Consider the following 26,785-nt stretch of genomic DNA (forward strand, 5'->3'; position numbering starts at 1 on the left):
GCTGTTATTTCTCGCTGAATCATCAACATTCTATAGGGCCTATGCAAATTGGTATATTCAGCTCCAGTCCGTTTAATTGGAGGCTTGCTTGCCACCTGTGGTTGCCATTAGAGAGTGTGTGAAAAATGGAAAATGGGGCTGAATAATTGTCCCGTCTGAATTGAGCGGTGGACATGTTATTGTACATTCTGAGTCAATACAGTGTTTCAGAGAGTCTGACTCAATTTAAGAAATGCAAATAATGAATGGCATGTCCGGTTCCAATTACTTAATCAAAGCAAGATGGCCAGGAATCAAAACCGGGGGTGTGTTAACACATGACTCGTGTCCTCCTTAGGAAAATCATTCTTTCAAAAGTAGCCCGAGTACAAAGCCAACAGAGGCTTGTTGTCGTGTTAGTTTGAGACGTGTCTCTGTGCTCGTGGGTTGTGTGATCCCTTAATGAGTCAGCTGGGTTCCTATAGTCGGAGGAGAGTCTTGACATCAAAAGTTTTTTGCTGTGTCGTTCTTAAAATAAATCTCGACAGGTTGCGCTCTCTCTCTTCAGTCAACATGCATCCTCCATTTCAAAAAGATTGTTGTGGAAATGTTACACCGCCAACACACTCCAAAGTGACATTGCAGAGAATTCGGAGGTGGTTAATGAGCAAATCGAGGACGCCATTAGCTAGACTGTTGACATTGAGGATCGAGGCAGAACCAACAACCTAACCACTCGACTATTTGTTCCTCTGCCAATGTTGAAGAGTTTGCCAACATAGAAGTCCAAGTATACATAACAACACCAGCTAGGAGAGGCTAGTCAGATAACGAAGGCCAGGTTCTAGTAGCAGTAGCACACATTGGGGTGCATGAAGGCCAGTGAGGAACATTTAACGGCACCATGAATCTTAACAGCATTGCTGTCCCAATAATCCCTTCATGGCACACTCCATCTACACTGAGATGGACTCCTTTCAGCAATTCATCCCATCACGTCACAAGGCCCGTTGCTGCAGAAATCTGTTCCAGGACCACGACGAGCAAGTTTTATTTATTACTTTGTTGTGTGCATCCTTCACGGCCCCCAAATCTTAAGCTCGGAGGGGTTTTCACTTTCCCACCGACCAATTTGCAGCCACTCTGCAATGTTATCATGGGGCATTGTACAAACTGATCATCTCTAAGAAAATAAAACATGCTATACCGGATGACCTGGAAAGATGCAGCAGGAATCTCTCGGCTACCCATCATGAAAAGCCTTTTCTTCCCCCATGACTACTTTCAGGCATTGTGCGAGGATATTCTCGCGGATGAAATGGCTCGGATCTCACCGAGTTGATGGTGTTTAGACTCAACCGCTGTGAAATTGCGTTGAGGGATTTGCTTGGAAAATGTCCTTTCGCAACATCAAAGGGCCGGCAGGGGGCAAGATTACTTATTTACAATTTAACAAACTATGATTTTTAACGATGAGGATTAAAGACAAACCGCAGAGACGGTCTGGAGTACAAATTGACGCTTTGTGCTCATCCATTTAATCATTGAAATATTTATCATATGTGATGTAACGACATGTATTAGCCATTAGGTTTTCGTTATTTAGCAGACCTTTATCCAGAGCACATTTGTAAGATGCATTTATGATCCGTTAGGGTACCTATTGCCCACCCAGGCACCTTACTGAAGGGTATACTCGCATCCTCCCCTGCCCTAACTTTCCCTCTTCATTGTCAAGGATCAAAACAAAAAACGTATTTCTTTTATCAAAATACCACGTTGACATCGTCGTAACTATGATATATTACACATCTCAAGTCCTCACTTTGAATCTCTTACTTCACACATGATGAACCTCACCCACACCTTCATCATAAAATCTATTTTGTGTCCATAACCTTAACCATAATCGGCCCCTAATTAACCTGTCAGCAAACCGTTGACACTCTGCTGACGCATCCAAACGTCTCACCAGGGCAGAACTATGATAAACGTGCCTTTCCGCTCCCCTCTATATATGCATGCCTTCAATCAAGTTCCCTCAACCTTTACTTTAGAAACCATATAAAGTGCCCAAGCCGAATGGTACTAAACGCATTTTACCACTTGTTCCCCCACGCCCCCCATCCAGGGCCAACGGGTTTTTATGATCATTATTATTATTATGAATATTATTTTTATTATTCCATCGTCCCTATAAAAAGGCTTTACGAGGCCCTCGGCGGGTTCCCCATCTACTGTGAGGACCATAAGTCTCCATTAGGTATCGGAGGCATTGGGTTAAGGGGGAGGGGTTGGGGCGGGGTGAGGGGTTGCCGGGGGGAACTGCATAGGTCAAGCTGTGCTGCGCAGCCATCCAGCGTGTCAAGCTGGCGGCGATATTTCAGCTCTTTCATAATCCATAACCTCCCCGCCTCTTGTTTTAAAGTGGTGTGAGTGGGGAGCACCGTATACAACGGTGCCGCACTATAAAAAGACCCCCAGAGACACGGTGCAAAACCCACTAATGGCCCCCCGCGCAACAATCCATAAAGGCTCGGGTGGCCAGACTCTTAGACAGTCGGTGAAACGAAGATAATTTAATGTCGTTTTGCTTTTTCCACGAGCGGTGCCGACTGACGTTTGTGTGCAATTGGGACGCCCACCATTTTTTTTTTGCCCTCAGCCCCTCCCCCTCCCTCTCCCCCGCTCCACCTATCTTCCGAACGTTATTTCCGACTTTTCCCTTTTTTCCCCCCGTGGTGAACGTTCAGCCATTCAGTGCTCTGGTATTGATCGCCCTTGTGTCTCCCATTTCCTGTATTTTGGGGCCGTTTGTTTGCTTAGCCACCGTCGCCTTATCCCCACGGGCGTCGGGGAGCTCTATCCAATCCGCCGCAGCAGTGTGACCAGAGAAGGGGAAAAAGTCATTATCGAGGCTGCCCTGAGCCCCCCGGGATTTATCCACGTTGTTGACATGGTAGTTAGACCAACAAATGGATTTCACTTTTTTTTGCATATTAAAGCAGCAGGGATTCAAGTTGTGCTCATGGCGCAAGGGGAAGACGGGGCTTAACAGAAACCACGGCGCTCTATGGCACAAGCACGGACTGAGTCGAAACCTGGACTCTACTTATAACATGCGATATCTCAGAGTCAGCATCCAGCCACTCTGTGGGTGTGGGGGGGGGGGAGGGAGGAGAGAATGGGGGTCTTCTGATCAGGGTTTTGGGCTGGATTTTGCTTGACTGTGCATTTTTGTGCACTCGTCCCCCTCCCACTGCAAACCCCCTTCAATCCAAAACCCCACTGTAACCTTCCCTCCCCGTGAAGCACTGTATAAGGACGTTTCACACCATCCTGTCGGAAATGAATTCTGATCCGGGGAGTATGTGCGGTGGTGATTCTCGCTCATTCACCCCCCCACCCCCCCCACCCCCCTCCTCGATGCTACCTGCTGGGATTCCATTGGCATTTATTAGACAAGCACACTCAGTCAAATTGGTTTCATTGTCAGCATTCTGATTAGATTTCATTTATTTATCCGATTTCCATTTAATAGAAAGAACCATGCAAAAGCCCACATAAACGCTATTTCGCCCGGCTGCTGAGGCGACAGAATTGTGTCGGCTAATGTATAAACATTTAACAAACCGAGCGGTAATGCATTTCGGTCGATGATGCAAATGTGAAATGCCTCATATTGCTAATTGGTGGCGTGTGCCATGCTGGAAGCCAATTAAACGCTAATACAGCAATTTGATGGGCAGGCCTTCAGCCGGCGTCGTCCAGGACTATCTATACATCCCTCCCCATCCACCTGCATTAAAACCCTTCCCATAAATAGGTAGACACGCCACCAGAGATTTACCGTTATTATCCGCACATCATCGAAGTTATAGATAGAAGTGATGTCGTCGACATCAGCGTCGACGTATCGCTGCACACTTTTCCATCCCCCTTTGCAAATTGCCTGGGTGCGGTCCTGTCAATCAACCTGGCGTTGCCATAGTGCTCTGCATAATGGTTAGTGTAAGCAACACTAGCCATCTGGAAGACATGTGCACAGGGCTCGACTGTGGTCTGTCCAAACGGACGGCCCTATCCGCAGCGGTGCTTGGAGCAGCAGCTCCCTGAGAGTTGAACCATTAGCCAAACGCACGGATGCCACCTTATTCTTACCCGCACTAACTCCAAGCCGTAAACTTTAAGTGTCAGTCAATACCCAGGACCCATCCAATCCATTACTCGAACCGAACTGTAAAGGGGCTATTAGGGCGTGATTATTAAATTGGTGGCCGTATAATATGTTTACTTTTTTATGTCCACGTATGAAACATGTATCCAAAAATGTGCAATGTGTGTCCTCGGATGCAGATACTGTACTCAAAGCCATTAATGCAGCAACTCAAAGATCAATAATAGTGCAGCGCTTTGTGCAATCATCTCATTCTCTTCTACTACACCTACCCATACAATCCTGGCACTATGCACAGCAAATTCCACACCTTAGCTTTTGAAGTAAAGCGCTCGACGGTGGAGTTAATGCTGTTCTGAAAAACAACTAAACGCGTCGATTGTTTTTGCTGGATGAAAGACGCATAAAAAAGGCCTTGATTCTGCCTTTGCTGTTCCAACCCGCGGTGTAAACAACATTTGCATATGGTAATATATGGTGTCATATATATATATACATGCAGCTCCTGTGTTCCCTCTAAATAAGGTGTGTGTGTGTGTGTGTGATTCCTCCTATGACAGCTAAGAAGTACGACAGCAGTGAATACCTCAACATCACCGGCATCACCCGGGACCAGTCTGGGGACTACGAGTGCAGTGCGCTGAACGACATCGCCTTCCCGGACACCAAGACCGTCAGAGTCACAGTTAACTGTGAGTAGATCCCTGATACCAAAGGGGTCGTTGTGCGTTAACCATGGTGTTATTAAGCAGAGACTTTAATCCCAAAGCGACGTACAGTGAATACAGATTCATGTCATTAAAGAGCAGGTAAAGGGGTACACCATATAGGGTCCAAAATGGCTCCTCAAGGAACCTTCTCATCAGGCGCATGTATATAGATATATTTATAAATATATATGTTAAAAATAATGATCGAACTTCTCCAAAGTACGAAGCTCAAGGAGTTTGATACGGCTATGTTTTTAATATTTAACGAGAGAATTCCCTTTTTTGTCTGTGCATCGCGGAGGTGATTAATTCGTAGCAGGGAAGGGTCTGGCTGTTCTAAGGACTATTCCATTATGCAGGTAATGAGACTTTCAAAAGTGTGAGCGAATGGTAATGAGGGATCCGGGCATTAATGAATGACGCCGGGCTTTAGCCATTGTGGCCACATGGAATACGCCGCCCCGTATAAGAGCGCAGGGAGAAGGCTTGGCCTCACCATAATTGCTGCACGCTTTTATTTCCAAAAGCGCGACTCTTATCCCTTTGTTTCGTGAGGATATTTCTCTTCTGTTAATGTCCAGCGCTCAGGCACCTGGGGTCGGTTGAACTCATCAATCACACGGCCGGGAAGATGGATGGTGTTGTGTGCTCCTGGAAGTTAAATATTCTAGTTTAGACAATGTTGATTAATGCCAGTATCACCTCTTGACAATGCATACTTCGAATTCAAGCCATTTCCATTTCATCCTTAAGATGACACCCAATGCCTATTATTTTGATGTTAGACTTCGCTGTAACAAGCTTGCTTGGGGAGGAAGAGTGAGCAATTATTTATAACTGTGTTGCAATGTTGTTTCAGAGATGAAGGATGTCTTGGAAGATAGAAACGGCTTCATGTTGTGGGACTTAGAAGATATACGTATTAAAAATGAATGGTGTATGTCACAGACTGCAGCTGAATTTGCCAAGGAAGGGCACACTGGGTTATTGTGTGGTTGTTGCAAGAAATCACATGTCCAAGTACACTGTGCACATTTACTTTCTTTCACTGCCGAACACTCACAACACTGCACTACTCTCTCGCCTTTGTCCAGACATGTGGGGTGCTATCTTAGGTCAGATATATATTTCACCAAGCTTTTTGGGGAATATTTCCCCCCCTCGCGTGGGTCATTTACCAAGAGCTATCTGAAGTTGACAGAGCTACAGAGTTTTGCACTCATCCATTTTGGACGTTTCTGCTTCTAAATCTTTTCCCTGTATCCCAAAGTCGATTTTATACATCGAGGTCAAATGAGTACTTAAGTCAAGCTCTTTGAAAGCTTTTCAAAGTTATTTGGCCCCAAACTCATAGTGAAAGAAGGATATATGATGGTGCATACATATGAGCTGAAATGTGTTTTTTAATTTTAGCATCTGTCCTTGACCACACAATGGTGTGATGATTGCCATTCAGTAAAAATGTCAATCTAGATTAGTATGTATATATATATATATTAGTGCTGTCAAGCGATTAAAATATTGAATCGCGATTAATCGGTTAATGTCATAGTTAACTCACGATTAATCGCAAATCTTTTTTCTATGCTAAATATCCCTTGATTTCTTTGTCCCATTAATTGTTCTCATTTTAATGCTCTTATCAACATGGAGAAGTGCATCGGCTTGCCTTGTGCAAATGTTTTTTTATTGATAACAACATTGGCATATACTGATCAAAACAGGACGATAATAAATTGCGTTAATCGCGCGATAAAAAAATTAACGCCGTTAAAATTGGTTTGCGTTAACGCCGTTAATAACGCGTTTAACTGACGGCACTAATATATATATATATATATATATGCCTCATTTTTTGACATGGTTGCGATGCCATGGTTTGACATAGTAATCCATGTATATTTGATGTATGCAACATTAAAGATGTTTCTCAACAACACATGAATTCTTAACATGCATCACACATTGCTGTCCTTCATAATAACCATACAACATATTCAATCCCTCCCCATATACTGTACCTACCGACCTGGTGTGTGGGGTCTGCGGCACTCATAAATTATGAGTAGTCCCGGTGACTCCCATCGCTCATGTCATCATCTGGACAAGAATGTATTCAAAATCCATCAGTTGTAATTAGTTCAGCCCGGTTCACGGGGGCCTCCCGCTGTCAATCCCTCATGCCCTCTCCCCCGATCGCTCGTAAATATTTGACTATTGCTGATGTCCTGTTCTGAGTACGGCTGGCGCAAGTCTTCCCCTTTGCAAGGGAATTCTCCAGCATCGCCAGTGGCCTTGGCTTGCGCACATGCAGAATGTTACGCTTGTGTTTTTGTCTCATTGTTGTGCATCGCTTCTGACTGATCAATTGTTGTGTGATTTATTACTAGCGTTCAGCTTCAGCTTATGACTGAAAGACTTTGTTATGGTTTGTATGAAAATCTAGTTTTGCCTTGTGATCATTCGTCTGCTTCTCATACCTGGTATACATTTGACAACTGGCATGCTTGTGGACACCTGAATATACCGTTCACAAAGCCGCTGTGAGCGGGCAATATGGCCAGCTTGAGGCTACTCCTCTACCCGACTTCTCCCAGCGCCAGCCCCATCACCCCTGAGAGAGAGAGAGAGAGAGAGAGAGAGAGAGAGAGGTGTGCCTGGGCTTCATCCCAAATCTATTATTCTGTCACAGATCAGTGTATTTCGATGCAGCCACATAGTGTTGGCCAGAGTGGGGAGGGGTGGAGGGACAGACACTCACAAACACCTGGGATTAGGAATGAGAAGGTGTTTATTGACCTTTGACCCGTAACGCAGAGGAGGGGATGAAGACACACAGATGGAAGGAAAGGGGAAGAAACATGGGGAAAGCAAAGTAGAAATAACACAAGCCGCCACACAGATTTGCTTGTAGTGAAAGTGCAGTCGATTTTGTCTGAGGGGTAGATGAAAAAGCTAAAAGCGATGCACGTTTTGAAGGTTCTCTGGAGAGAAAGGGGGGGGTCTGGAAGAAGTTGTCAGTTCCTACGCATCGAGTGCGGCATTAAATAGGTAAATCTGAGAAATAACTCGGAAATAACCTGCCTTCTACACTATTTTGACAGTAAGAGCACTTTTACTTTTTATTCATCAAATAGAAGCTTCTATCTTCCCAAAGGTTCAGACATGTTTTTAAACGCCACTTGAGTTTGGTTATCAAACGAAAGGCGTAATAATTTGATGTTGTGTCTCCGCCAGCGTCCTTAATGCATCAACTAAAAGTTATTGCATTTTTTTTCTCCCTGCTCACATGCATTGACTCATACAGTAAAAATAAATATAAATGCTCCCCATCAACTCGATTCCGTCATCATCCAAATAACCATGACAACTACGACACCAGGAGGGCAGTTTGCTTTGGTCAGCAGAAGCCGTCTCTACGATTTACCGTCCTCCCCTCCACCCTAAATGTCTACGTTCAGCTACGGCCGTGCCAGAGAGGGTAAACAAGGCCCTTGTGTTTTGTGGTGTGTCTCTCAACCCTTCCAGTAAAAGTTACTTAACAAATTGTATTGGTCAGAGGAGAAAAGAGTGTGAGGACAGCTCCTGGGATATTGGAGTGGTTGGAGGATCTGTTGAACTCTATAAGAAAGACAGCTTTATGATATTAAAATGTGTTGGTTTTGGACTGTGAAAGAAAGTCGACGAAACTAAAGGAAATCCTTTTTTTATTTTTTATGATTCAACAGGGACCGTGGCATGTGTCAAGCTCGATAGAAATCAGACCACAGATAGATTTCTTCAAAGACAAATAGAAGCGTGTGGCATTAACAAAATAAAAAATCTACGTCCGCATTCCTTGCTTGGCACTTTAATGACAGGAGCAAATGGCAAACAGACACATTGCAAGGGTTAACAGTCTAATTAAATACATGGCCGAAAAATTCATCTCCTCTTTCAAAATAATGATGGCTTTTTTTTTTTTTGCGAAGAGGAGAGATGACCTCCGGGCTAATTAGCAGATTAGATCTGCTAATTAAAACTAAGCACATCAAAGTAATGAAAACAAAACGAAGCACTCGCATGTTTGGATTTTTAATAACGCTATCCTTGCACCCCCCCCCCCCCCCCCCCCTCACACTCCCTCCCTGACTACGCTTTATATGATGAATTAGACAGTGACTGACAGAGGTATTCCTGCTACAACCATTTAGCCCGTCTGTTCGGCCAACGTGACAAAACGTGTGAAATCCAGTTGATTTTCAATAACACCTTCCTGCCTTCCGCCCCTTCCCTTCTCCTTATTATGATGAACCAGATACTGACATGATGATTATTCCTGCTGGGGTAGGTGATAGCTTACCATGTTGCGTGTAACAACTTCAGTGTGAATCCTGCCAGAGCCTTGATCAGGCGTTCCTAATTTAAACTAAAGGTCCACTGAGGCTTTTTTATTATCTCAATGATGAATGGACCGTGACTTTTATTTAGGCGGTTCTTTTTAAGCCGAGGGAGCCCTCCACAAGGTCACAGTGGGGGATTCTGATTGGTTGAAAGGCCCACTCGACTAAAGGATATTCCGGTGGTGATTGGACGAAATTTGATCTCTGAACCTCTTCTGGGTTTTACATATTCATCTCGGGCTGCAGGTGTGGGTCGTTATTGAACCGTTTGATTTCAGAAGATATTCCGGCGCATAAATCCTCTGTGTATTTGAGTCCGAGAGGTTGAAAAAAAGCGACCAGAAATCCATCAGGGATGAATATCTGCCTGAGCTTCAACAACAACAAGAGAAATAGTTTGGGTGAATAATGATAAAAATACAACACCTTTGTTTTGTTTTTTTGAATGAAGGTGTAACTGAATACAGAAACCTTCTTATATTCAATGTTTGTCGCCTTTTTGTGGTTTGCTCTGATCGAGAAAAAGCACAAATGTGGCCAAATATTCTAAATATCAAGGGCTCACTTTGTTATCTGAGACTGAAGGTATAAACTAGTTGAAGATCTATAATAATAATAATATTTTTTCTCGTCACTATCTTTTTATCCAGGTTTATGGACGCTTCAGTTTGTTCCCATTATTTTTTTTTAGATGGGCGTGTCCAATCTCCCTAACCACTGAAGAAAATTCAAACGAATGTGTGAAACACACTGTGTGACATCTCCACAGATTTGAAGACAGTGTCTCTTACACGTACCAAAGCTCAGTTCCCTGTGATGTTCTGCGCTCTGCCATTTGACAGTTTTCGCACCACAACTGTTGATGCTATGTGTGCTTTTTGCTTGCAATGCAGCACTTCAGCAATCCGTAGCGTCTCCCAGATCTGGTTGCTTAAACAATTTGAAACCTCGCCAGATGTTTGTTGGTGACTCACTTATGGCGTTGCACCGATTGCAACGCGTAAATGTGGCAAATCACAAGCTGATCAAAACATCTCCAGACAGGTTGTCAGATGCTCCGTCAACGCTACAGAGATGTCTCCAACGATGAAGGCATTAAATGTCTTAAATGGCTCCATCGCTTTATAGTGCAACCGTTTCCAGGGACAATTGCCTGGGAAATGGAAGCACACCGCTAAAGTAATTCACTGCACTTTACAAAATGCCTCTCTGCGTAACCCCCTCACATATGTTCGTTTATTTTCTTATCCCATTTCGCTATTCGCCGAGCTTAAAGTGTCTGTTGTTAGCCGTTGTAATGCAGTGTGTTGCGGGCTCGTCCAGCACCTTGCGTTGAAGGCTCAGGTGTTCACCAGGCGAGGGCGTGCCTACCCCCTGCTTCTCTGCGGCTTGTTTTCCTCCACAGTGGGGGGTTCCCTTGTGGCTCCTTAGTTCCCAGACACGTTGCCCTGCATCAGGGGTGTAGCCCCGAAACAACATGTACATTTTGCTACATCTGCAACGGTTTATCCTGTAAGCGTAGCTTACAGGAACGAGGAACGATCTCCCTGCCGCTCTCAGGACCGCAGAGTCGCTCACTATCTTCCCGAAAAAGACTCAAGACTCACCTGTTCAGAGTCCACTTCGACACTGCATAGCCAACCTCCCCCTTCTGGCCACCATTGCACACTGTATTGTGTTGTGTTGTGTTGTATTGTATTGTGTTACAGTACTTAACTGTGTAGAAACTGCAGTAGCTGCTATCATGGCTGTAACACGGGGAATTGGTTAGCCTAGCGATTGCGGTACTTGCACTTGGTTCTATGAACATCCTTTCTGTACCGACAGCGATATATTGATGCACTTCTTATGACAAATGTACTTATTGTAAGTCGCTTTGGATAAAAGCGTCTGCTAAATGCCCTAAATGTAAATGTAATTGTAAGCAAATCGCTAGGGGGAAAGATGGACGTCCGGGTCGTTGAGGATATGATGAGGCTTATGTATTATACATCTATAGGTCTAAGCTAGACGATTGGTCCTTACTTTGAACCCTCCCAGACATTCCAGACACGACCAGCCCCTCTAGAAGTTTGAATTAGGCCTAAATAAAAACAGTTCATTTAATTGTAGAGAAAACAAACATGGCTGGCCGTTTTCAGTGGTGTTGGGATAAGAAGCATGCAGGCCCCTGCCCTGCATGCTTCTGAGATGACCCCCTCCCTCCGTCGGCACCCTGCCGCTGTGAATCCAACGCACCCGTTGACCGTGAGAGTAGCAAGAAGAAAACACACACACCTCTCTTTGTTGTTTTTTCCGCCCTGTGTACGGTAATTGGTCGAGAAATCTGTGATCAGCTTTTAATTAATTATGAGCATGCACATTAGAGCGCCGGCTATCGCAATTACAGCTGTAGCGTCGAGGTAGACTTCTCTGGTCTTCATTAAAGCTCCGGGGGAGGCTAAATGTGAACACTTCAAATGCTTGACACTGCTCTGTCTTGGTTGTTTGCTTCAGACCCCCCGGTCGCGCTCTCTCTCTCTCTCTCTCTCTCTCTCTCTCTCTCTCTCTCTCTCTCTCTCTCTCTCTCTCTCTCTCTCTCTCTCTCTCTCTCTCTCTCTCTCTCTCTCTCTCTCTCTCTCTCTCTCTCTCTCTCTCTCTCTCTCTCTCTCTCTCTCTCTCTCTCTCTCTCTCTCTCTTTCCCCCCCCCCCCCCCCCCCCCCCCCCTCTCCTCTGAAGCCCCCAGCCTTTAGGCTCTGGCTGCTTTGTATTCCGTCCCTGCTGTATGGCAAATATACCCACAACATGGCCCCTTGACTCCCCAGACAGTTGTTTTTCAGAGTCGTGACCACCTCTCGCGCAAATAATAGGCTTAACCTGTTCAACTGCCGGTCAGCAGACAGGCACCCTGCATCTTAAGGACATTGACAACACTCCGGTAATGACAAAGATGTAAACTAAGGTGTGTGTGTGTGTGCCTGAGTGTGTATCCCATTCCACATGGATGCACGTCTGAAGGGGCACGCCACAGGTACTTTATCTCCAACACGGCCCTCCCTTACATCAACCCGCCTCAGCTCAACCCGGTAGTCCGTCTCGTCTCCGCTGTAAAGAGCCGTGGTTTAAACGCCGGGGCCTAAATAGAGATATCCGTAGCTGCCTCTGGGGCTCAGGTAGTGCCGCATGCAGCAGGGCATTAATAACAAATCGCGTTGTCTGGATGAATCAAGCCCTTCTCACAGTGCTGGTTGTGTTTCAAAACCGAAGTCCAGCAGTATGTCTGCATCTCTGTTTCGGCCTTTCTCTCAGCCAGGACCACCACCAGCCCTGGCTGGAAGAAACATCAGCAATCCTGGTGAGGAAGGCTAACCTGAGACCGCCCTAAGCCTTTTGCCTCATCCACCAAAACGCATTAGTATAGACGCGAACACACTTACAGTGGACGCGGTGGACTACTCCAGTCCGGGGAAATGTTATTATGTATTTGAGATGAATCGACGAGGGAGTCTCTTTCAGTTTCAGTTCATGCCCTCTCTCTGGCCCTCGCACAGAGCACTTTAGTCTGACTGGCCGTCGATTCATCCATTATAATTATACGTCGTCGGTTTCAGGAACGGCAGCAATGCAACGGCTGGCCTTTTCAGATGGATCCTGTTGGGACCGGTTTTGAGAAGTGCTGTTTATTCTGTTGGTGACGGAAAACGTCTGCATGATGTGGACATGGCCTGAGTCCAACTCGCTGTCAAAGCCACAGTGCAGCTAGTTATTTACAGGTCCTGGGGTTATATAGAGGGAAAATGCAACGCAATGATTCAGGAGACTTTGTTCAGGGACAATCTAATACATTACTAAATACTGGCTAGAGTGTGCATTCCTGACTAATACAATTAAAGCTAATAAATACACAATAATGATTCAGGAGGGGCCGTAGTTGGAATTCGAGAGCTGTGTGTGTGTGTGTGTTTGTGTGTTTGTGTGTTTGGGTCTGGGTGTGTGGCCACGCTGATAAGTCATGCTTTGATGAGTCCATTTCCTAATTGCGAGGGAAAAACTCATTTTCAAATATGGCTTAAGAGGTGGCCTTATTAGTTGATCTTTTAATTACAAAGCGGGCGAAGGTTCCTGTGGCAAACAATGGCTTACGGCTAAATAACTTGCGTACAGTCGAGGAACAACACACCATTTAATTATTAATTGTCACGCCGTGTACCGCTAAATAGAGCTAACCGTCGAAGAGACTGCGCGCGTTTACTGACAAACCTCCTGCGATGTCCATTAGCATTAAATATACTTCAGCTACACCACGTATCCAGCACAGGCCATGCATGTTAATGTTAGCTTGCATTGTCTGGCTGGGAGAGTGTTTCGGTTCAGGCGGGACGCGCCAACTTTGGTTTTATTTTTTGTGTGTCTGGCTCCCCCACCCTCCCTCCCTCCCTCGCTGATGTAATAAGTAATGGTCGGCGATCAACCTAGTGCTGACAAATGTGTAATCCTGCCGCAGCACATATTGTACCCCGACCCCCCTGTGCTATTCCTGGTTCCCACCCGCTAACCCCACCCCCACCCCCACATCTGTCGGGCGACAAGGGAACGGCTGCCCGTGATTTACAGCAACATTACCGCATGCTCCCGGACACTAAATTACCCAGATTATCAAGGACTTCCGGAATTTATTTGGTGCACTACTTTGCATTGCTTTAAAAGAAATTAATGGCGGCGTGTTGCCCGATATATATATGATGACAAAGGAGGTGGTGCCAGCAGATTGGAAATTGGAATTACGAGATTGGGTGCAGGGAGTTTTATGGATAGGATCCATCTTCCAGGGGATTTAAATTGCCAGTCCAAAATTTAAGGGAAATTATTATTGATTTGCATATGAAATATGAGCATTTCGGACCACCTCTGAGATTATGGGAACATTTTACAGCTTGTTTCTCCATGGTATTGATGCGGTTGTAGTATTGGAGTGTTGACATATATATTTAAACAGAGAACCCTTCATTCGTGTGATGATTTTGCTCGCAGCTAGATAACGTAGAAGCTTAGCAGTTTTGTCAAATAGCCAAAGCTATCAATATTATATTATAAATATATACTGTATATATATTACAGAAAGCATGTTTCTGTAAGAACAACTATTGTTTAGTCAACCCCTTTTGCATTCCTGTTCGTAACAACATTGCACGGTAGTGAGCAGTGTTATTTGTCCTCATGTCATGTATTAGTAATCATTACATTTGCTACAATTGACTCCTATCCTGGGTCGCTGCGTTTCCAAGAGTAGGCTACTATATCAACAGTTACATATACCGATTCAGTTTATAATACACATGTCACTGATAACACGGTTAAAAGCGGCATTCCTAATTAGATATAATTGGTCAAATGTCAGTAAGGCAATTGGCATTTACACAAAGGGAGCCGAACAACAAGATGCCAAATGAGAGAGACTCTGCATTGTTTTAGTTTTTAAGGCTGAAAATCGGCCAGGGATTTCTCGTTATCTCGTTAGTTGAGGTATCGACCCTCCTCTTCCACAATGCCGCCTCAAACTGTACCACATGACTGGCAGGTCAGGTCAACCTGAAGCTTTCACGGGCCTCCAGATGATCAATATTGCTACGTAATGACGCCATTGGAGGATTAGGCAGATTCTTAATGGGCCTGGAAGCCCAATGTACCGCATTGATTTGTGTCATTCTCAATGGATTTTTTCTTTGAAGTTGAATTCAGATGTGGCTTGTTACTGACCAGCCAACTGTGTTTTGGTTTTTGGTTCAGTTGCGCCGGGAGGATCTTTCATTTGTACACACTGATACCTTATTGACCAAGTGTCATTTTTTTTAATGCCTTTTTATGATTTAACGGAGAGGGTGTGTGTTTTGGAGAATGCCTTTTTCTTGGTGTCCTTGCTAGAAGTCCCTTGCCGATTGGCTATTGTGGGAATTGTTGAATTATTTACTTTGTAATTGGGTTGACTTTTAATGTATACCGGAGCAAAAGGCTTAAGAGGATCCAGATTCGGAAGAGAGATGAAAGACATCATGCATTCTCAAAGCCTTCATCTGATAAATTATATATAAAATATGACTATACTTGATACAAGTACACTTCATACTTTTTCGTAGACAACGGCCAAATTCCATGTTTATAAACTTAAATGTTCAAAGTCTTACTCTCTTTTAAGATGCACTTTAAACAAACTTACGTACAGCCACTGAATTCCTGCCAACACGCTCCCCAATTCTATATCGGGCCAGCACTCGCATTTCCACCGAGCTACAACATAAAAGGCATAATAAGAAAAAGCCAAAAAGTAAGTCCTCCTGCTAAATCCAAACATCTCCTGTGTATCGGATACATTTGGCCATGCTCATTAGGATGCAGAGGAAGGTTCCGTACACCAGTATCACCAGCAATGATAAAAAATCATTGCTTGCTCCTATAAAGAGAATCGTTCATATTAAAAACGACACCAGGTAGAGTAGAATTAAAACATAAACCAAAAATGTAAAAAAGTTAAGCCAAACTGAGTGTGTTCGCGCTCATCGCAATCGATCCTCAACAACGACGCTCAGATCGGAAAGCTAGTGAGGGGTAAGTTAAGTGGGCATGGTTCTCTACCTGACTGAGTCCAAGTGGCGGTATACATACCCCAACCCCTCACGCACAACACAGACACACAGACACTCAAGTGTTGCTCCGGCAATACAAACAACACCAACAGAAGCACACTTCTGAACTCTTATTCCCCACCTGTTCGAGCCTGTGTGGAGTGGAGTGGCGCGCTGCACATCAGATGCTGTGCTTGTGTTGTTTGGCCCAGTGGCTGAGGAGTGATTGTCCTCTGTTGGCGTGAGGGATGGATTTTGTGTTTGCTGTCGGTTATGAGATGAGATGTGACTGAGGACGTGTTATGACAGGTTTAGGACTTGTGGCGCATGGTAGAATTGAATAATTCAGGAATTGGGAGAGCTCTCTCAAAAGCCAAACAGACTTTCATACAACCTGTTATATTGCATGTATATATATATATGCAATACAACACGTATCAAAGTCTTTCTTTTATATATATATATACGTAAATATTTATATATGTTTATGCATTTACACAAATATATATTTATATATATATATATATATATATATATATATATATATATACATATATATATGTCAAAAAAATTTGATACAACCTGTTATATTTTGTGTATATATCCATAGCTACTGTGTATATATATACGTAACACATGTGTACATGTATCAAAAGGTTAAAAATATAATGCATCACAGCACAACACATTGTGATAGGGCGGGGAGGGCTCTGACGGTGCGACTGGCCGTCTCCTAGCTGGGGGTCACGGCGGGCCAGGGTCTCCAGACGCGTTGGTAAACGAAGGAGTAAGGGAACCCGGCCCAAGTCGTCCCCCTGCAGCGCTGACTGACAGGGGCTCCTCAAAAGCGCCATTGTCAGCCATATAAATAGTGAATAAGTCACTTTCAGTCATGACATGGCAATCTGTGGCTAGCTCGGGGCCCCAGGTGGGGGGACTGGAGCAGCCAATATCTTTTTCTGTGGGTCAGGGGGGGTCAACTTTTGTGTTCTGTTGACATATATATATATTTTTTATTTTTTTTATCTTTCCTCTCCCGCTCTGATAACATGTGTTGTGGAGCTGGCGACAACATTAACCCTGTGGAAACCGGAGCAAAGGAAGGAAAGCTAAAAGGGTGCTGCCTGTGAATACAACATCACCATGATAACAGGGAATTCTAATAAAACATGCAAAATGCAATTGGTTTAACATTTTCTTGCCAATTACGGGATCAATCGAAGGATGAGAGCGAAGGATTATGTTTTTTTTCCCTCTGTCTCTGCTTCCTCTGCTGTCCAACGGTGTATTGGATTGGACCAAATGCTTTTGTTGCCAATTCTATACAATCCCAATTCAGTAATTTCATTTATTTTCATGACTGTGTTGCCATAAGGGAGGTAAATATATGAAGCAACAATAGCGCGCTGGGCTGCTCGAGAAAGCCCTGGTGTTTAAAAGCAGCCACCGCAGACACTGGCAGAGAGATTTACAGCACATTTCTGCACATGAAAGGAGACTCATTCGGTATTCACAGAGCCGGCCTTCGCCATTGAAGCTTTGAACTTCCATTAAGCAATTTATCACCATGCAATACAATTCATTTCGTTCATTCGTTTTCCCGACTCTCAGTATTCTTGCTGTACCTTTCCCATTCTCCCATTCTCTCTCTCTATCTCTCTCTCTCTCTCTCTCTCTCTCTCTCTCTGGCCTCGGTACAATCGAGTGTCAGGTCAATCCCCAATGTGTCGGTTCTGGTCACCTGACCCACCGTAACGAAAGGCTCTGCATGAACCGGTTCCATCCAGAACTCGTCCCTTCTCCGGTGCCTTGTTTTGTTTACCTATACTCAGGGATGCCTACTGGTAGATGGTGGAGGTTGTTGTTTGAACCCTGAATCTCTTCTACTGGGCGTTTAAACACACTTACATTTTCAATACATTTACATTTAGGGCAGGTAGAGTAGAATTAAAACATAAACCAAAAATGTAAAAAAGTTAAGCCAAACTGAGTGTGTTCGCGGTATCCATACCCCAACCCCTCACGCACAACACAGACACACAGACACTCAAGTGTTGCTCCGGCAATATAAACTTATTGAGGAAATCAATTGAGGAAATCAATGTCGGTAAAGTAAAAATATTCATAGAGACAAGTACACAACAAAGATAGCTCGGATGAGAGGACCCATCATCATTCTACCCATCAATCACCTTAGCTAACAAGTCGCTAAGCTAACACCTCGTTTTACCACTCGTTGACGTTTTCTCCTTCTTCTCTGTCCTGCTTCCAGTCGCCCCGTCCATCCACGAGATGAAGAGCCACGGGGTGGGCCTGGGCCGGACCGCCCTGCTGAGGTGTGAGGCCGCCGCCGTGCCCGTGCCCATCTTCGAGTGGTACAAGGGGGAGAAACGGTGAGTCGAGACCTGGCCCTGTCGTCTGTACTGTTCACTAAAAACGCCTTTTGCCCGAAGCGTCTCACGGCGGTCGAACGTCGGGGTTCGAACCCGGTACTATTCCGCTGGGAGTCCGACCCCACCCAAAGCACTTTAAGGTGACATGTCATACCACCAGGTGGGAGTGTGAATAGCCGTCACAAGCTGTTTTGAAAATAGCCCTCTTTTGACATCACAAATGGGCGTGTCCACCACAGCATTAAACTCTGTTTAAGAAGAGCCGATCCTCGACAACGGTCCAACCACGTCTGCAGATCATTTTCAAATTTTGTTGTAGAAAGTTAAGCAACCGTCATAGGGGGGGGATTAGGTACATGTCAGACCTGACATATTGTGTCCCAGTGCCAGAGCCGTTCCCCCGAGGTGCCTTGTTAAAAGCTGCACCCAGTTTCTACTTCAATGGGCCGCGTTGACAAAGCTAATCCCGGGCTGGAATACCTACGGTGCCAATGAATGTCACCAATGGCTGCTGTCGTACACCTGGGACCAACGGATCCTGTGGGTAAACGCGTCAAGCACTTGAGTACCTGCGCTCCTCGCCTGAAACATCTTAGCATATGCTACGTCTCCCCTTGTCCTCTTTGTCACGCTGGGCGCTCTCGATATGACGGAGGACGCCACCGGTACCTCTTTTGTGTCCACATTCTGTGCGTTCCTCGAGGTAACGTCACCACAAGCCTGCCTTTTCGATCACTCCGGGCACATACATCAATCAGTCGCCGATTCAAGTGTTGGTTCTTGAATTTTAAAAACCAAATTACCCCCCATTACACATCATTTACCCACTCCTGGTGAGCACAATTTCAATCATCAGCTCACACTGTGCTAATTGTAATTACGGGGTTGGATTCAATTTATTTAAATAGCTGAGGAGGCGCGTTGGCATGATTCTAGCCGTTCCGTAATTCAACGTCTCACTGTTTGAATGCGACTCCCTTCGCTCCTCGCATCGGAAAGACGTGAACCGCCGTACAGAATCCATAGCCTCGTCGTGCAGAGTAAACGCTGTCTGTTGCTTTGCTTCGTAGCTGTGGTGCCAGTGTCGCTTGCGCTGTGTGTTAATCCTCTCTGTCTGTGTACCTGCGTGTGTGTGTATATGTGGGGCTCCCTCCTATGCTATGAATGCTATGAATGCAGGGCCCTGGCCTTGTTCACATCTGAATTAATGTGACAGTTTGACAGGAAAATCTCTCTTTTTGATGTGGCATTGCCTTCAGTTGTGAATGGAAGGGATGGGACAGGAGAGGAGGGGGGGGGGGGGGTGGTGTGTTTATCGCGGTAGCACTTCTCCTTGTGACAAATAGAAGCATCACCGCATCATGCTCATGTCGGTATCCGAGGAAGAGGAGAGTGTGCACTCGGCGTACTCCCTCTTCCCGCGGAGATTAACGGTAAACGTTGGGGCTCACGTTTCGAGTGGCGTGCGTCATGACAGGAGAAGGGGGGAGGAACAGACGTTTCCGAGATATTCCGGACATAAGGTCACACACGGAGTGTAGCTTCGGCTCGGGGGAGACACGCCAGGCGTCGACGTCGGTTGGGGGGAACGTTCGGAGGAGGAGGGAGGCTAAGGCGGCGCAGCCAAGATGGAAACCTGTCCTCTCTCTGGTGGATGCGCACAGCTTGGAACCAGCAGGGGATTTAGCAGGAGCCACAAATAAACAACAACAACACGCCGACAAGCTAGCATGCCGCCAAACAAGCACCGGCGAGTCAGACGTTGCACTTATGGAAATGATAACCACTTTGTGAAATATTAAAATAAAATATTACAGGAATAACAGTGATAATAATAATACTGATGCTAATACATATAAATAATGATAATAATGAACTATCAGAAAAATATAGTTATAGACATAACTGGTTTAATCCAAATAGATAACTAAAGTAAGATTTTTACTATGAACTATAAATGAGGTTTCCCCATACATAATTCACCTTTATATAGAGATGAACAACTATATACAAATGTATTTATACACATTTTCTGTGTTCATATGTCTATATTTGTACAGTCTACCACAGTGGTCATCATTTCACAGCCAGGTGCCAGCCTCGACAGGAACACAGGATTTATGGTTAATACCGCCACAGCTGGGCGGCAGCGCAGAGAACAACGTGTGGAGTGGCGCCCAGCTGGCTTACACTAACCTTGGGGTCACTCCCCCTCCCAGCACCCCCCCCACCACCCCCCTCTCTCTCTCTCTCTCTCTCACTCCCCCTCTCTCTTTCGCCCTCACACTGCCTTTGCAGTCCTTGAAACTGTCTCTCCCAGACAGCGGGTGTCAGCGAGAGAGCGATAAATAGACGTGTTGAAGAAGCCGCCCGATGAAGCTGCACCCACGGAATGATAAACATCTCCATCCTTCGACTTGAGTCCCGTCACTTTTCTGTCTCCCAACCCTGGACGCGCCCTGGGGTCAGCGATCAGACAAGATAAACAAACTATTCTCCTGCCTTGTTCTTAGTTTTATGAGTGACGTCGCTGACCGTGGTTTGTTGTGTGTGTGTGTGTGTGTGTGTGTGTGTGTGTGTGTGTGTGTGTGTGTGTGTGTGTGTGTGTTTGTGTGTGTGTGTGTGTGTGTGTGTGTGTGTGTGTGTGTGTCTTTCTCCGCGTGTGTGTGGGTGTTTGTGTGGGTGCAGGATTATCAAGGGCCAAGGCATCGACATCAAGAACCTGAGCTCAAGGTCCGTGCTGACCGTGAACAACATGACAGAGGATCGCTACGGCAACTACACCTGCGTCGCCACCAACAAGATCGGCTCGGCCAACGCCAGCGTGCCACTTATCCGTAAGTACCTCCCACCTGTGTTAACGTGTGGCTTACCAGAATGGCGGATTGATTCGGCGGGATTAATAGGGGTTGGGGGTGGGGGGGGGGGGGGGCCGTGTCTGTGTTGTGGACGTGAGCAGGGGGGCTTGTGCTTTCGTACCCTTCATCCCTTGCTCTCTCTCTTGTCTGAGAAGTCTTGATTGTCTCATTGTTTTTATCCGCATGGTTGTAATGTCACACAGCAAGGGCCGGTCAACAACAAACCTTCTGCCCACACTAACGTCACTAACGCATTGCTAGAAACAGACATGTTGCAGTGTTGACTGCCAACCGGAGACTGGTTGGTCATTAATATTGCAGGTAATACAAATTTTTTTTTTGGTTTGTTTTTGTCATGCTTAACTGGAAGCATGGCTGCTTTTCGTTCGTTGTGTGTGTGTGTGAGTGGGTGTGTGTGTGTGTGTGTGTGTGTGCGTGTGCGCACGCGCGCGTGTGTGTGTGCGCATGTATACTGGTCTGAGCACCCCAAAATGTGCAAAAGTAGCAAACATAGTATGGCAGCCCGCAACCGCCCTTCAGTTGGATTGGAGAAAAATGGAAATCCATTTGATGCATTCGGTGCTAAAATATGAAAAGGTGATTTCAATTATTCACTACTTTTTTCGCTGCACCCCCTCGTGACTCCATTGTTGTTAACAAGCCGGGAGACTCGCACAATATGAAAATATATTTCTGTGGAATTGGCAATTGTCAAAGGAGCGCCCTGCTCCGCTGTTTGCATATGCACAAAGAAGGCACATGAAAGGCTCGGGAGGCTCAGGCAGTTGATCCTGATGTTACACAAGCTAGGCTTCAGAGCTCAGTGCAAGTCTAGCAAGACCCCCGGAATAGATACTGTCTCTCTCTCTCACTCACTCACTCACTCACTCACTCACTCACTCACTCACTCACTCACTCACTCACTCACTCACTCACTCACTCTGTCTATCTCGTTCTCACTCACTCACTCACTCACTCACTCACTCACTCACTCACTCTCACTCTGTCTATCTCGTTCGCATTCACTCACTCACTCACTCTCACTCTGTCTATCTCGTTCGCACTCACTCACTCACTCACTCACTCACTCACTCACTCACTCTCACTCTGTCTATCTCGTTCGCACTCACTCACTTACTCACTCACTCTCACTCTGTCTATCTCGTTCGCACTCACTCACTCACTCTCACTCTGTCTATCTCGTTCGCACTCACTCACTCACTCACTCACTCTCACTCTGTCTATCTCGTTCGCATTCACTCACTCACTCACTCTCACTCTGTCTATCTCGTTCGCACTCACTCACTCACTCACTCTCACTCTGTCTATCTCGTTCGCACTCACTCACTCACTCACTCACTCTCACTCTGTCTATCTCGTTCGCACTCACTCACTCACTCACTCTCACTCTCTCTCTCTGTCTTTCTTTGTCTTGTTCTCTCTCTTGCTGTCTCTAACTGATTCTCTCTCGCTCTCTTTCTCTCATTCACTCGCTCTCTAACTCTCTCTCTCTTGCTGGCTCGTTTGCTGGAACGCTCTCTCACTCGCCAACTCTTTACTTCAGTCTATGCATCTCGCACCCTCTCTCCATCTCTCTCCCTCTCTGTGTCTGTCTCTCTCGTTCTCTCTCTCTTTATTTCTCTCCGCTCACTGTCTATGTCTCTCTCGCTCTTTCTCTCTCTCAACCCCTGTCTTTCTCTCTCTCTATATCTTTCTCTTTTTCTCTGTACCTCTCTGTGTCTATGTCTCTCTCTCAATGTCTTTCCCTCTCTGTGTCATTGTATCTCTCTCGCTCCATCTTTCTCCCTTTCTATCTCTCTTTATCGGTCCCTCTATTTCTCTCTCTCTATCAATCTTTTTCTTGCTTTGTTGTCCTCTTTACAATCCACAGAAAATCGCTTTTGTTTCTGGCTGTTCCAGTTCACTTTCCTTTTTTTTTCTCCCTCACACTACGACTCGCTCTCTCCATTCTCCGGCTTTGTCCTACGCCTCTTTGTCTGGCTTTTATCTTTTTATTTCCTTTTTTCGTTTGCCACCTATCTAATTTGCATGGTTATCCTGCTAATTCCTCTCTCTCTCTCTCTCTCTCTCTCTCTCTCTCTCTCTCTCTCTCTCTCTCTCTCTCTCTCTCTCTCTCTCTCTCTCTCTCTCTCTCTCTCTCTCTCTCTCTCTCCCCATCTCTGTCTCTCTCTATCTTTTTACAAAACAAAGCACCTCTCGTTCTGACTATATTGCATGCTCTCTCTCTCTTTCTCTCTCCCTCTCTCCCTCGCGCTTGCGCTCTCGCTCTCTCTCGCGCGCGCTCTCGTTCTCTAATTCTCTCTCCCCATCTCTCCCCATCTCTGTCTCTCTCTGTATTTTTGCAAAACAAAACACCTCTTGTTCTCTTTTCTCTATATTGCTTGGCTCTCTCTTGCTCTCGCTCTCTCTCTCTCTCTCTCTCTCTCTCTCTCTCTCTCTCTCTCTCTCTCTCTCTCTCTCCCCCCCCCCATCTCTCTCTCTCTCTCTCTCTCTCTCTCTCTCTCTCTCTCTCTCTCTCTCTCTCTCTCTCTCTCTCTCTCTCCTCTCTCTCTCCCCCCCCCCCCATCTCTCTCTCTCTCTCTCTCTCTCTCTCTCTCTCTCTCTCTCTCTCTCTCTCTCTCTCTCTCTCTCTCTCCCTCCCCCCATCTCTCTCTCTCTCTCTCTTTCTCCCTCGCTCGCTCATATGATCTTTGCTAATGGAAGAGGGAGGGGGGGGGCAATTTCACTGTCGACCTTAATGAGAAATGGCATGCAATCGCCCTACCTTCCCCTTTCCCCCACCACACTCACCGGCGCATCAACGCAGATGACAAAAACCCCAGAGGTTGGAAACCAGCCTGGGTGACTTTGGATTGCTATTTTAGAACCCAGTCAATAACTATTGATGAGGGGGGCGCAGAGACAGAGGGAGAGAGAGAGGGTCATGCATATTTGATAGTGCATCATACACACTGGGGCAGAATTTAAAGTAGCGTGTGGATGAAATCGCTGTATAATTTATAGGTTCTCTTTGATAGCTTTGTCATGTTTTTCGTTCGGTTGGATATCGATTATCGTGCGCGGACGCGGATGGGGGAGGCGTCGGGATTTGGGGAGTGAAGTGGATGCGTCGGTGGAGTCGTTGCCGTATGATTGATGATGATACCACTGCAGGTCGTTCCCCTTTTAGCGGCTCCGTCTTCTGGCTAAACTGTGTTCTTCACACCACTCTCTCTCTGGTTATTTTCTGGTCCGTTTGGTTAGGAATGGGCCTGAACTCCTTGGTGTGGGTTTGCTTCGGACAGGTGTGTAAGCGCTGCCAATTAAACTGGGATGCGGACCAAAGGACTGACCACAGCGCTTTGTTAAAGGGCATGGCGGGCTCCGGATTCCAGAACAAACAGGATGCCACCGACCTGATATTACTTTGGACGTGAACACCGTCACACGTTTTTTTCTTTCCTTTTTTGTTTTCACAACTTCCAAATATCTAAATTGGTCACTGGAGTGTAGTCACTTTGTCAGTGTTTGACGGAATAGGCGGAAAGGCTGGTGTCCTTGAGGCGGAAAAAACGGTTATTGCAGTATTATTTATGTAGTGAGGAAATTCATCGAAAACCAATAGTTTGGTTAGGCCTTGTAATGGGAATTCTTGTCTTGTTTCTGTGGGCTAGACTGCTCACTGTGTTGCACTACAGTAGTCGAAGTGTACTCTAATGGTCTTTGACTGTTTAACTTTTTGGAATCAGGCTCCCTTTCTGCAAACAACACAACCATTTGCTCTGCTTTTGATGCTGGGGCCTGACAGAGAGCAGAATGAACAACTAAACTGTTACTGTTCCAGACATGTGGAAAACACAAAACCTTTCTTCTACTCTCCTCTTTGAACTATCAAAACAATTAAATAAATCCAGGCCAGCCTGCCTCTCCAGAAGCATCTAAAACAGTCCAGTGCCTTTCTTCAAAGACCTATTTTACAGTTAGAGCTAGGGTTGGGAATTATTATAGAAACATTTTATTTATTTTTCACCATATTTGGTGAAATTGTCTTTACGCCCCGCCAGCAATCAATAAATCAAATCCGCTGACAAAAAAAGAAAGAAAAACTCGTATCTGTGGCCGCGCAGGCCTGTAATAAGCTTATCCAATCATTTCATTCAGCTCAAATGAAATGTTTGGATTACCTTACCTGTCTGTCTGCCTTCCAACCGGGCTACTTGTGCACTCACTGCCACATGGCTGCTTGTGACTTCCAAAAGCTGGGCAGAGCTATTGCTAATGCTAGTGAGCGATTCATGTTTTATAAGGGTGTGGCAGTTGGATTCTTTGGCTTTCCTTTTTGGCTACTCTAACTTAATCTGACAAATTGCCTACCCTTGCTTTAGTGTGCTGCAGAAAACGGCTTGATGCCATATTTGTTATGTTTTAATAACACAAAGTGACTAATATTAAAAGGCACAGTTAGATATGTTGTAGTGGAGGCTTTTATTTATCAAGAGTTCAATCTCTCATTCTGATTCAGAGCCGCGCCGCCTTTAATCAAAATACCCCGCAGACTATGGCCCGTCTCTCTTCACGTACTGCTTTGAAAGCGCTGCACATTTCGGATACACGCGACGATTATTGATTATGAGATGGTTGTTGAAGATTAAATGACACAAAACAAAGCAGCCTCACTGAAGTACTGAATCGTATTAGAACCATATCTGCTGGCGTAACGCCACAGTACAGTCCCCCATCTAAAGAAAAATATCGTGCCCACTAAAAAGCATACTTAGACAGCAAATGATTGGAGTCTTTGAATACAAGCCAGTGGACGGTTACAACCCAAACTGTGTGTAGTAGCTGGCCTGAAGAGACGAGTTGTCTACACTCTGTAGGTATTCTTCCATAGTACGAATAAATTAAGTGGCTGTTTCTGGACACAAAGCACAACATGGTGTCCGGCTATGACTCGGAATCACCTCTGAAACTAAGCACATCCACCTAGGCAGGATGTGTTCAATCAGAGTACACACATACCCCCTCCAACACTCCTTCCCCCCTCACACACACCCAAACACACACACACACACACACACACACACATACACAAACACACACACACACACACACACACACACACACACACACACACACACACACACACACACACACACACACACACACACACACACACACGTGCCCTCTCCTAACTGACAGCTCTGAGCTGAACTTTTCCTGTTTCACGTGGAAGACGTCGGTGAGCCGGAACAGAAAGACCCCGTTGCTCCCGGTAACCCTCTGAATACTCCTCCGCTCTAATTGGCCCGGTCCTCTGATCCTCCCGCCTACCGCAGGTTTACTCCAGGAGGAGGTCTCCTCGCCCACACCCCTACCGCCAACAATTTTCATTTCATTTCCTCCGTGGCACCGTTGCTCCCGCTCCACCCTTCACCTCCAACTCCACCAATCCCAGGGTCTGAGATGAGCTGCTTGATGGCAGGGATGTGGAAGAACTCTCTCTCATTTCCTCTCTCTCTCTCTCTCTCTCTCTCTCTCTCTCTCTCTCTCTCTCTCGTCTCTCTGCTCTCTCTCTCGTCTCTCTCTCTCTCTCTCTCTCTTCTCTGTCTCTCTCTTCTCGTCTCTCTCTCTCTCTCTCTCTCTCTCTCTGTCTCTCTCTGTCTCTCTCTGTCTCTCTCTCTCTC

At 45.7% G+C, this 26,785-nt stretch overlaps 1 protein-coding gene across 1 annotated transcript in view; it reads left to right on the top strand.

Moving 5' to 3' along the window:
* The window catches only part of negr1 (neuronal growth regulator 1), a 130,389-nt gene that overhangs the window by 69,003 nt on the left and 34,601 nt on the right, over window positions 1-26,785 (top strand). The window contains exons 4-6 of the mRNA XM_056603777.1: window positions 4,717-4,848; window positions 18,120-18,240; window positions 20,929-21,077. Of these exons, the coding sequence (XP_056459752.1) occupies window positions 4,717-4,848; window positions 18,120-18,240; window positions 20,929-21,077 (402 nt within the window). The remainder of the gene's footprint in view (window positions 1-4,716; window positions 4,849-18,119; window positions 18,241-20,928; window positions 21,078-26,785) is intronic.

Source organism: Gadus chalcogrammus, chromosome 12, assembly GCF_026213295.1.
Source record: "Gadus chalcogrammus isolate NIFS_2021 chromosome 12, NIFS_Gcha_1.0, whole genome shotgun sequence".
Taxonomy (NCBI): domain Eukaryota; kingdom Metazoa; phylum Chordata; class Actinopteri; order Gadiformes; family Gadidae; genus Gadus; species Gadus chalcogrammus.